Genomic DNA, 12170 nt, shown 5'->3' with positions numbered 1-12170 from the left:
AGGAATAAAACATTTACCAGGCTTCCTTTACGTCTCACAGCTTTTTGCTGAATTTTTAAGGATTTTTTCCTTAGATGTTCAGCTTGTTCGTATCTAAAATGAATAAAATCAATTACTGTTTTGTTTGACTAACTTACTTACTAAGAGTTCAACAGTGCTTTTAACGGGGGGATATAACCCTTCTTTCCCACCAGGCTAGTGGGAGATCTTGATTTTTTGGGGCTGCAATTTTATGAGAAAGTATTGTCAGGGTTTGTTTCAGTAATGGCCTACATAAGGAGGACGACACAGTAGCCGCCACCGCCTATAAAAAGCCACCCGTGACCTGGGTTCCTGTATAAACAGAAGCACATTTCCTCTTTTCATTCCACTTGCTTCATGGATTACAGAAATTGGGCACAGTTGCAGCTGCCCAGGCAAGATGTGGCACATGGGTGTAATTCGACCACACACAATCCCATTAATGTGAGCATAAATATCTAAACTGGCCCATGGATGGAAGCAAGCATCTGTGAAACCCAACAAAAACAATTCCTTAAAATGTGATTTCAAAAGACCCACAAAATCAGTTGGTACAGATGACAGAAAAGAACAAGGCTACTGGGCAATTTAACAGTATTCTCTGCCTCTCCTATCCCACTCCTCTATAATTTTCTGGGAGATAATTATTATTTTTATTTATTTATTTATTTGTTTGTTTATTTATTTATTTGTTTATTTATTTATACCCCGCCCATCTGGCTGGGTTTCCCCAGCCAGTCTGGGCGGCTTCCAACAGGAAAAAAAATTGATTAAACATTAAAAACATCCCTAAGCAGGGCTGCCTTCAGATGTCTTCTAAAAATCTGGTAGCTGTTTTTCTCTTTGACATCTGATGGGAGGGCGTTCCACAGGGCGGGCGCCACTACCGAGAAGGCCCTCTGCCTGGTAAAATAATGCTGAACACCAAAGCATCATTAGCATACATCCCTTGCCATACCAGGCCGCCTAAAGAGGGGGAGCCTCTCTCCCCAGCCTAACAGCTTCCACAACCTCCTCCCCAAACTACCCTTCCGATGTCCCAAAACCAAATTTCTTTGCCCCATAGGTTTTGCAGCCCAGCTGCCACTCTGGAGCAACATCTTAGGGAGGAGAGAAAGAGAGAGATATGAAGGAGAAAACTGTGCTTACTTGTTCTGTTTCTGATACAACATTGCGAGAGCATCAAGTTCACGAGCGACCCTGAGATGTTCGGTCCCGTAAGCATTTTCGGAGATTTCCAGAGCCTGCTTATACAACTGTTCAGCATTACCATACTTCTTCCATTGCACATAAACGCCGGCTAACTGATGGAGTGACTGGGCAACTCTGGGATGGTCTGGGTCAAGGGCAGTCTCCCGAATCTCCAGTGAGCGCTGCAAAGGAGCAATGGCCTATAAAAGAATATATAATTTTTTATTTTTTAAAAAAATGGGAGGTGGGGGTGCTTAGGAAATTCTATTAAAAGCTCTCCACCTTTCCACCTGCCACTTCCTAGTGGTGCTGCAATAAAATTGCCAGCACATTTGCAAAGCTATGGTTTCAAAGTGGATGGAGAACCATGTGTTGAGATACCTGCATTGTAGTGGGTTGGAGGGGTGGTGCTTGGGCTCCCTTCCAACTCTATGATTCTAGGACTCTGAAAACTTTCCACTAGGTGAATCAAACTGTTTGTTTTACTCCATATAAAAAGGTGGTTCTATACATTGTGAAGGAGGAAATGAAACACTGCTTTCTCTGGGTGTTGGGAGCTGCCATGTACACCTTATACAGGTTTTCCCAATCACTTTCCACAGCTGTGATAAAGCTTTTTAAAAAATAATAGCAAAAATAACGAACTGTTTGAATGAAAACTACAGTTCTCCATGTATCCAGTACGGCACAAAATGGCGTGACACTGTGGGACATAAGGTTTTTATTTGCTCTTCGCCCACCAAATGCACTCACCTGACTGAGAAGACCTAGGTCTTTAAGAAATCGCCCCAGAGTCTCATAAAGATCAGCCAGAGAGATCATGCTTTCTTCCCCCTCGCAGCTTTGCTCGTAAAGTTTAAGGGAGCTAAAATACTCCACCGCCATGGAGCTCTTATCTTTCCCAAGAAGCTGCCAGTAACTCAGTAGTTCTGCAAAATGGCCCCTGCAGGCAAGGAAATATAATGCATGAGAAGTCCCAAGGAGTAAATTCTTAAGCACATTTAATAAAAGTTCTGGCCCCATATAAATACATTTAGTGGACACCTTTGTAACTCCTTATGTTCATCACACTGTGTCTAAAACAGCCAAAGCAGTCCATCAAGGTCTGAAGGTATCGCCCAAGGGCTGTTCATCCCCCCCAAAATGAGCAGCGCATTACTACCCCACATGGGGGAAACTTACCTTCCAAATCCCAGACTGCAGAATCCGGGACCGGCAGCCGTGTGACACCGGAAGTTGCGTCGACGTAACTTCCGGTGTCGCTTTGCCCTTCTATGGGCACCAAAAATGGCCGCCGCTGGCTTCAAAAGTAGCTTCTACGCATGACCGGAAGTGCGTTGACACGACTTCCGGTATCGGCGGCGGCCATTTTTGGTGCCCATAGATGGGCGGGCCGACACCGGAAGTTGCGTCGACGGACTTCCGGTCATGTGTAGAAGCTACTTTTGAAGCCGGCGGCGGCCATTTTTTGTGCCCATAGAAGGGCAATTCAGGAAAAAAATGGCCGCCGGCAGGAGAAAATAACAGAGAAAAACGGGAGACGAAGTGATACGGGGGACCACCGGGAAAAGGTAAGTAAAAACGGGGGTTTCCCGGGGGGGGGAATGGGGTACTTGGCAGCTATGGGGGGAAATAAAGCTCTTAATAACAGTATCCAATTTAATCCTCCTCCTCCAGTTAGGGACCTATGAAGCTACATCATGGTGAGCACTGAACTGATAGGAGGGCTTCTGAATCTTTCTTTGTTATGAGCTGCTTGTTATGAGCCAGTTATCCAAAATGTGTGGAAGTTTTGAGAGAGGTCTCCAGGGCAATACAATGACTCCCCCCCCACCCCTTCACAATCAGTATACATGCCAAATCTTTCACAAGTATACACATGGGCTCTCTGAATTGTCCTTTGCTGCTTAATTCAACTACCTCTAAAACCATATAAAAAGAGCTGCACCATTTAAGTATGTTAAATTATAAACATGTGTGGCTAAAAGGAGTTATCCAGCCTAGCACTGTCTACTCCCGCTGAAAGTAGCTCTCTAAGGCCACGTCTTTCCCAGATCTACTACCAGAGAGTCTTCTCAACTCTATAATGTTTCTGAACTCTTCCTTGTGTGAGCCCAAGACTCATTCTCACCTACAGCTCAGCATGAGCAATCAACACAGCCATTGGTTCTGCCTTATTGGTCAGTCCCCTGCAAGCTGAGGCAAAACACTCTTTAGTTCTGTCCCCCAAATTCTGACGACCACAATCTTTTGCAGAGCCTTCCCCCTTACTACGCATATCAGATTCTCTTTCATTCTCTCCAGACCTGACACAACGGCAACAAAGGTCCTGGCACTTCCCTCTCTTCTGAACCCAGGGCTCCCTTGCACAAGCCAAAAAATATGGGGGAAATAAGGCGCAAAAAGAAAATCTAACCAAAGTCTCAGTTGCTATTCGCACCAAGGAAGGGGAATGAAGAACTCTTGAGCAGCTGGGGTGCTTGAATTAGATACTCACGTTACTTGATATTTCTATCTGGAATGAGTGTGTCTGTATGTATTTCAAGGACTGTGTGCTTATTTAGAAAGGACACACTAGCAATAAGAACCTGCAAACCAAGGCATGGTTAAGCTCTTCTTACCTTTTATAAAGGTTCTGAGACACAAAGAGATTCAGCAGGCACTTCTGCAACTTTTGCCTGTCCCCTTGCTGCTGGAACAACCAGGGGAGTTCATCTGCACTCCTCCAAGTCACTCTCTCTTCGCTGATGGGAGAACAGAAAGCAAAATACAGGGGGTTGATAAAATAGTCACCCACATTGGGCAATATCACAATACATCATCTGCAAAATGCCTTATCTGCATAGAGTCTATCTAATGTATTGGGTTAGATCCAATACTAGTCATAGTCAGAGCAGACCCACTGAAATTAATAGACATGCCTAACTTTGGTGCATTAAATCGTGCCCAGGTCCCAAGTTAACGCTTTGCCTAAATCCATCCACTGAGCCTAAAGCAGAAGTGAAATCTGAGATGAAGACTTTCTGGTCTACAGTTCAGACTTTTAGCCACTGAGTTATAAAAACCATCTGCCAACTATAAGAAATACTGAATTATTTGTTTCTCTAATTTCCTGAAAAGACTACCTTAGTTGCATGGTGAAGTAGTCTATGAGTTTTTCTCTGAAAGTAGCAAAAACATTCTGACCTTCTTCCATGTATTGCAGCTTGACAGTTTCCCAAGCCTAAAAAAACACAAACACAAAACACACAGAAGACAATGGTTGCATTGTATAAATTGCAGCACAATTCTATGCATATCTTTTCAGAAGTCCACAGAGTCCAATTAGACCTACTCCCAAGTGTGTGTGTGTGTGTTACAATGTAATCCTATGCATGTTAATCAGAAATAAGTCATAGTACGTACAATGGGGTTCGGTTAATAAAATAGGTTTAGGACTGCAGCATTAATCTGTCAGATTAGTAAATTGTGAACTGAGGATTTCGAAGTCTCATCAGAGAAAGCAATGAAGAAAAACCAAGGCTGGTACATTGCATAACTTAACTGCTTAATATGAGGCTGGTAAGGCAAGGAAATCCAAAAATCTGGAATGAATTTTACATTAAGAACCTAATTCCTCTTGGGACTTAAAGTCTAATGGAATTGAAGATCCTGGAGGGGTTAAAATGTGGAGTGGGGTTTTTGTGGGATGGGAAGGACAGGGGCAGGGGGGGGGCAAAGGCCTGGAGATGGATTTGGGAAAGAATGGGTGTGGGGTAAAAACTTTAGTTAAAAGGTATTGTTTTGGTTTCTGAAAGACGGTCTTCGAAATCTTGGCATGACAATGGAAACGCTGAACCAATTGGGGGAAAAAGACTTAGGGAGAGGAGATGGAATGTAAATAAGAAGGGGAAAAAAAAGTTATGTTTCCTTAAGGGAGTATAAGAATGGCTTGGAGAGAATCTTTAAGTTAATGTAAATTATTGTAGGTTAAGTGAGGTGTTTAGGCAGAAAGCTGCCTGCCCCCCTCTCCTTACTCTGAGGCACTCAGTGGCAGGGGGTGCTCAGATGGGTGAGGAGGAAATGGAACCTTGGAAGTGCTGTGCTCTGCAGGCACCTCTCCTGGCAGGAGGGGACCTGTGGGAGGGCAGCATGAAAAAGGAGGAGGATTGAGTTAATATTATAAGATTAAGTTTTGAAACTGAGTTGGAAAATTCGCCACTAGTAATCAGAATTTGTTAGGAAAACCATGAGGAAGACTATCGAGGGAGTCGCAATTAAGATGTTAAAATAATAAGAACTGGGAAGTTTGAACTCTTCCCAATTTTCCCTTTGTTCTTTTTTGTTTTTTTTCTCTTTTCTTTTTTTCTTTCTCTTTCTTCTAGGTTTATTAATATGATTATGAAAGAGTTGGGGGATGCAGATCCCCATAACCCCTTCCTCCCTGTTCTCTCAGTGGCAGGGGGGGGATATGGAGGGAGGAGGGAGGGGGGAAGCAGAACTCAATTCACAATTGGACCCCTTTGTTTCCTAAAGCACACGGGTCCTACTGGTGGCAGAAGTGGACCGGTGTGTGGAGGGAAAATGAAGGGACAGTGTTATACTATATGTCTTGTTTGTGTATGCCTTATTTGAAAAATAATAAAAATCTTTTAAAATAATAATAATAATAATAATAATAAAGAACCTAATTCCTCTTGCCTGGGGCATGTCTGTGTGCAAGAGATGGAGGAAGACAAAACTTCCCATCAGGACTGGAACTATAATTTCTCTCCTTGAGCACAAACTGCATGATACATGAAACAGAATGGATCTTAAAAGGTTCTTTTTGTAGAAAATATGTGAAAACGCAAGGGGGAGGAGTGATGTACATATATTCTTTCATTTTGCCTTCTATAAGAAGCTGGCAGGTGTCAGATACCTTTTGCAAGACGAGCATCTTACCTGAAGGTGCCGAAACTTTAACAAGCCACAGCCGTACGTCAAAAAGCACATCTTGTGCAAACTGTAAACTAACGAGGCCAGCACTTCCCATGAGAGAGCAGGACATAGTTCCATCAGTTCTGATTCGCTGACTCCGTTGTGACTAACACTGATGAGGCAAAGTATCTACAGTGCAAGCATACAAATAATTATAATAAAAATCTATCATCCACTGCTTTCTGAGTCTGTCGTGTGATCAGTAATAAATAATACAGCAGCAGCAAAACAAAACCAGTAGATGTTTCAGGGTCAAGCTAAAAAAAATATTGAAACAATTAACGTAATAAGCATTATCATTGAATCTAGACGATGGACAGCTCTCCAGGCTGTTCTGTCTACATCCTTTAACAATAAGTAACCACATAAAAATCTCAGCACAGAGATTAAAATGCGCCTAAACAATATAAGAAGCTTTCAGAATGCTTGACAGACATACAAGATTTTAGATCTAAGGGATTTTGATCTTAGCTCTTTCAGAAGAGTTGACAGATGAAAACATGACTTCAAACTTATCAATTACTGCTTTTGAAAACTCGCTACAACATACCGTAAATTGTGTTTGCTGCAAATCTTTTGTCTTATTAGTATAAATGAAATAGATACTTTATCTGAAGAGACATAACAAAAGATTTTAGCCACCGCAGACTTACAACAGAGCACTGAAGAGAGAACGGATTTATCTTGAAACAAGCACTGACTTTTAAAATGTGTCACACACCAGCCAGCATTTCAGCTGTTCAGAATTTCCTATTTGCCAGACCAAATAAAACTCCATGATAAATCTAATTACATTGAACGTGCATTTGGTCATTGACTTTGGAATTGAAAGGTTTGCTTTTAGATAGCAAGCCAGAAGGCAGGGCCTTCTTCTAAAGCACTTAATTTTGTTTTAATGAAGCCTTGCTTGCATGACCTACTAAATTATAAAGCATGCATGTTGCTGTGCCTATGTCCATGTTCTGCAGAAATTGTGTGTAGTAGTACATGTCCTTGAAACCTGCTGAGATGTGGGAAGGTCTAAAAAAAGTGAGGCCAACATTGCCATGTGGTAACTGTTGTGACGTGGGGTTTGTGATTTCAGCTCTCTTGACAAAACATGCTGGAGACAGTTCTCTAGTAACAGCTCTTTATTAAAGTGAACAAGACTGACTGTGAGGGCAGGAAGGCTACATTTATAGGGACAGGGGACTGGCTAGGAAGGGATACATTTTGGAGGGAACAATATCAGGCAATCACAGTGCTGCCTTTTGGAGGGAACCAATAAGACAGAGGATCCAAATACAGCAGCTTAAATGAACCAATAGTAGCTGTACCCTCTGGAACCAAAAGGCAGTTACTTTATCCTAATGCAAATACAGACAATAATAATACAGATATAAAATCCTTTGACTCAATACACAACACCCCTCCCCCCCTAGTGAGCACAGCAGACGTAATCCCTCAGGTACTGTGGGGTCCTACAACTTCTACTTGATCTCCTGACAACAGGTGTTGCAGGTTCTGGATTGGGTGTTACCTGTGGTGGAGGGGCTGCTATAGGGGTTTCGTCAGGAACAGATGGAGTCCCAGACACCTCAGGGTCCCCGACCTGTACCTCGTCATCCTGAGGACTAGCAGACCCTGGTTCATTTGCTGAAGCCCCTGGTGACTGTACCTCTGGACCATTTTCACTCTGGTCTTGCAGCTGTGCGTCATTAGCCAGGGATGAATTATCTGACTCCTCCCTGCTGAGCGCCCGGCGCCTCAGCTGATCTATATGTCTCTTCCAAACTTGCCCATTTTCCAAGGTCACATAATAGGACACAGGTCCACTAGCCCGGGTGATCACACCGGCCACCCACCGCGGACCTCGTGAATAGTTCCTCACCCAGACCAGATCTTCAGGGGCGAGATACCTTGTTGTGTCAGTCTCAGCCTGGGGGGTTGCTCTTGAATTACAGTTTGGCATTTTATCTGGGTGGACATAATCCAGCACCGTTACCAGTCTTCTACCTAAGAGCAGCTCGGCTGGCGACTTGCCCGTCGCAGTACACGGCGTCGCATGCTGCAAAAATAACATTCGCGCAATGCGAGCCGACCAGTTACCCTCCATTAAGCGTGCAATGGATTCTTTGGCTGTTCTTACCATGCGCTCAGCCTGCCCATTGGAGGATGGGTGAAAGGGCGCGGATGTGACCCCTCTTATAAAGTTATCAGCCAAGAATGCCCTGAATTCTTGGGATACAAAAGCTGCCCCATTATCTGATACAATGGTCTCAGGTAACCCGTGGGTAGCAAACAGCTGCCTCAACACCTTGATTACGGCAGCTGATGCCATGCTAGGGACCATCGCCACTTCTAACCATTTGGAATATGCATCAACGATAACCAAAAAGACCTTCCCTTGGAATGGCCCAGCAAAATCTTTGTGCAGCCGGCTCCAGGGAGTCCTGGACTGCTCCCACCAGTGGACTGGTGCTCTGGCCACTTCTGGCCGCACCTCTTGGCATGCCTTGCATGTTCGTACCCATTGTTCTATGTTCTGGTCCATTCCAGGCCACCACACATAACATCGGGCTAGCGACTTCATCCTGACCATTCTGGGTGTCCCATGTGAAGCGTCTCAAGAACCCTGTTTCTCAGTGGTGCTGGGATGATCACCCTATCTCCCCATAGGAGACAACCCTTATGCATGGACAATTCGTGCTGCCTTGTCGCATAAGGCCTGAATTTTTCTTCATGCGGACCACCTGGCCACCCCCTCCCCACCCAAGTGAGCACACGGGAGAGAACAGCATCTTTCCTCGTTTTCTCAGCTATATCAGTAGCTGTTACAGGAGCCCCCGGAAGTGTTTCTAGCATCATAATGTGCTCCGCCGGAGCAGGATCCTCATTGCTCCCGCCAGGAAGGGGCAATCGACTCAGCGCATCAGCGTGGCACAACTGTTTCCCCGGCACATGGGTCAAGGTGTACTGGAACCCATTCAGGAATATTGACCAACGCAACATTCTGGGGGAGAGAATTTGTGGCGTTTGTTTGTTTGGGTTGAACAACCCTAACAGTGGTTTGTGGTCCGTTTCAATGGAGAAATGGCGACCGTACAAATAATCATAGAACTTTTTGATTCCGGACACAATTGCTAGTGCCTCTTTATCAATTTGAGCATAGTTGCGCTCCGTGGGTGACAACGTACGGGAATAGAAAGAGATGGGCTTTTCCGACCCATCCGGTTCCCTATGACTCAGCACAGCCCCCAGGCCGTATTGAGAGGCATCACATGCCAGGACCAGCGGCTTCGACTCATCATAATGAGCAAGGACGCTCCTGCTACTCAGCATTTCTCACAAGGAGTCAAAAGCCTTCTGCTGCTCCCGCCCCCATCGCCACACAGTCTTTTTCTGCAAAGGTCTATGTAATGGTTCAGCTACCGAAGCTTTCTGGGGTAAGAATGAATGATAAAAGTTAATAAGTCCCAGGAATGACTGCAACTCCGTCTTGTTCTGTGGTCGTGGTGCCTCGATGATGGCCTTAATCTTAGCATCTGTGGGGTGGATGCCTGATGCATCAATTTTAAACCCCAAGAAATCCACAGTTGGCACCCCAAAACTGCATTTTTCTTTTTTCAGTTGCAACCCCACCTCCTTGAACTTGAGCAACACTGCACGGACACACGCAACCAGTTCCTGTGGGTCTTTTCCAGCAATCAAAACGTCATCAAAAAATGGCAAGACCCCCGGCAGACCCCTTAACAGGCGTTCCATGAGCCCTTGAAAAATCCCTGGGGCCACACAAACTCCGAACTGTAATCTGTTAACTCTGAACGCCCCTTTATGTGTGACAATAGTCTGTGCTTCCGCTGATTGTGGGGTTACTGGCAGCTGTTGGTAAGCTTGTGCCAGGTCAATTTTGGCGAACACCTTGCCCCCAGCCAGTTTAGCCAACAGATGTGATACGACTGGAATGGGGTATGAGTTTCCCCTGAGTGCCTTATTGATAGTACATTTGTAATCTGCACATATCCTGACTTCCCCATTTGCTTTAAGGGGCGTGACGATTGGAGTCTCCCACTTAGCAGAGTCCACGGGTGAGAGAACTCCCTGCTTGACCAATTTATCCAGCTCTGCCTCAATCTTGGGTTGCAGTGCAAATGGCACTCGCCTTGGTTTGAGTCGGATTGGGGCCACCCCGGGGTCCAACTCAAAGTCAACTGGGGGCCCTTTATAACAACCCAGTTTTCCATTAAAGAGACCAGCAAATTCCTTGCATAATGCCTCGCTCATCTCAGGGCAGGTTTGGATTGAATTAAGCCCTGAGATACTCAGTCCCAGGGCGGGGAACCAATCAGTGCCCAGGAGACTGGGGCGACTGCCCTTCGCAATCACCAGTTTGAGTACAGCCTGTTTGTCCCGGAACTGTACTCTCACGGCACACATTCCCATAACATGGATGCGGCCTGCTGAGTACGACTGCAAGGTTGCCGGGAAGGGCTCCAGAGGGGGCAACTTACCCCTGGGGAAGAATGTCTTCGCAGTCTGGTCCGACACGATGGTGAATGCAGATCCGGAGTCCACCTCCATGTCGCACTGCTGACCCTCAATCTTCACCTTGACGTGTGCCTTGCCTTGCGCTGGAAACTGCACGGCCCTCCCGTTGATCTCCGTTACGTAGTGGCAGTCCTTTAGAAAATGAGGTGCTGTGGGCGGTCTGCGATGCTCCAGTCTAGGTGCTCCTGTCGCTCCCGACACCGCCGATCTACAGACCCTGGCGATGTGACCCGTCTTTCCGCACGTCCGGCACATAGCATCCCTGAAACGACAACTCTTCCGCTCATGGTTTCCGCCACAACCTGGGCAACTGCCTCAGCGATCTTTGTGCACTGTGCAGGCCTGACGCACCAACTCAACCCCACGGACTGGGCTCTGGCTCGGAGTAGCCTCTAGCTCGTCCATGGCATGCGCAACTTCTATCTGTGGCTTAGTGGCCTTGCGACTGGCATCAAGCTCCTCTCTTTCATAATTCTCCGTGGCGGTGGCCTCCTTCAAGGCTGAAGCAAGGGTAACCTCTTCTTTAGCCACGATGCGTCTTCTGGCTTTCTTGCTGCTCAGACCACCAATAAACCGATCCAGGAGAGTCTCTTCCAGATTTTGGAAGCCGCAGTGCTGAGCGAGCTTCCGGAGTTCAGCCAGAAATGCGGATACAGACTCCCCAGCATGCTGCTGCCTCTTATGGAACTCCATCCGCCGGGCCATCTTGGTCTCAGTAGGCGCCAAGTGGCTTGTTAGGCAGGCAAGAATATCTTTGAGAGATGTCTCACTCAGCTTCGCTGGAGCAAGTAATGCCTTGGCCAGCTTGAAAGTCTCGGGCCCACAGTAGCTCAGGAATGTGGCCCTTCTTTTGCTGGCATCGGTGATCCCTTGAGCCACTGCAAAGAACTCGAAGCGTTCGACGTAGTCTTCCCAGGTGTGGGGCTCTGATGGCTGGAAGGGCTCCAATACCCTTGGACTCTCCATTGTCCTAGCGGGCAGGGTCGTCTTCTCAGCTGGCCAGTGAGTCTTGTTCTCAGCTGCAATCCGGACTCTGAGGCAGGGCTGTGTTTAACCGCTCCTCAGCATTCCGGATCCCACCTTCGTCGCCAGTTGTTGTGACGTGGGGTTTGTGATTTCAGCTCTCTTGACAAAACATGCTGGAGACAGTTCTCTAGTAACAGCTCTTTATTAAAGTGAACAAGACTGACTGTGAGGGCAGGAAGGCTACATTTATAGGGACAGGGGACTGGCTAGGAAGGGATACATTTTGGAGGGAACAATATCAGGCAATCACAGTGCTGCCTTTTGGAGGGAACCAATAAGACAGAGGATCCAAATACAGCAGCTTAAATGAACCAATAGTAGCTGTACCCTCTGGAACCAAAAGGCAGTTACTTTATCCTAATGCAAATACAGACAATAATAATACAGATATAAAATCCTTTGACTCAATACACAACAGTAACCCTCTGTGCAACAGACTACGGTAA

The 12170-nt window shown here is 46.0% G+C and overlaps 1 protein-coding gene across 2 annotated transcripts in view; it reads right to left on the bottom strand.

Moving 5' to 3' along the window:
- The window catches only part of NPHP3 (nephrocystin 3), a 39481-nt gene that overhangs the window by 6031 nt on the left and 21280 nt on the right, over positions 1-12170 (bottom strand). For both annotated transcript variants that reach the window (XM_060280638.1, XM_060280639.1), the window contains exons 17-22: positions 6136-6300; positions 4338-4435; positions 3834-3956; positions 1966-2155; positions 1171-1412; positions 18-93 (exon numbers count right to left, since the gene is read on the bottom strand). In XM_060280638.1, coding sequence (XP_060136621.1) covers positions 18-93; positions 1171-1412; positions 1966-2155; positions 3834-3956; positions 4338-4435; positions 6136-6300 — 894 coding nt within the window. The remainder of the gene's footprint in view (positions 1-17; positions 94-1170; positions 1413-1965; positions 2156-3833; positions 3957-4337; positions 4436-6135; positions 6301-12170) is intronic.

Source organism: Zootoca vivipara, chromosome 12 (assembly GCF_963506605.1).
Source record: "Zootoca vivipara chromosome 12, rZooViv1.1, whole genome shotgun sequence".
NCBI classification, from domain to species: domain Eukaryota; kingdom Metazoa; phylum Chordata; class Lepidosauria; order Squamata; family Lacertidae; genus Zootoca; species Zootoca vivipara.
Note: the sequence above shows the minus strand (reverse complement) of the source record. Positions and strands in the feature narration are given on the sequence as shown.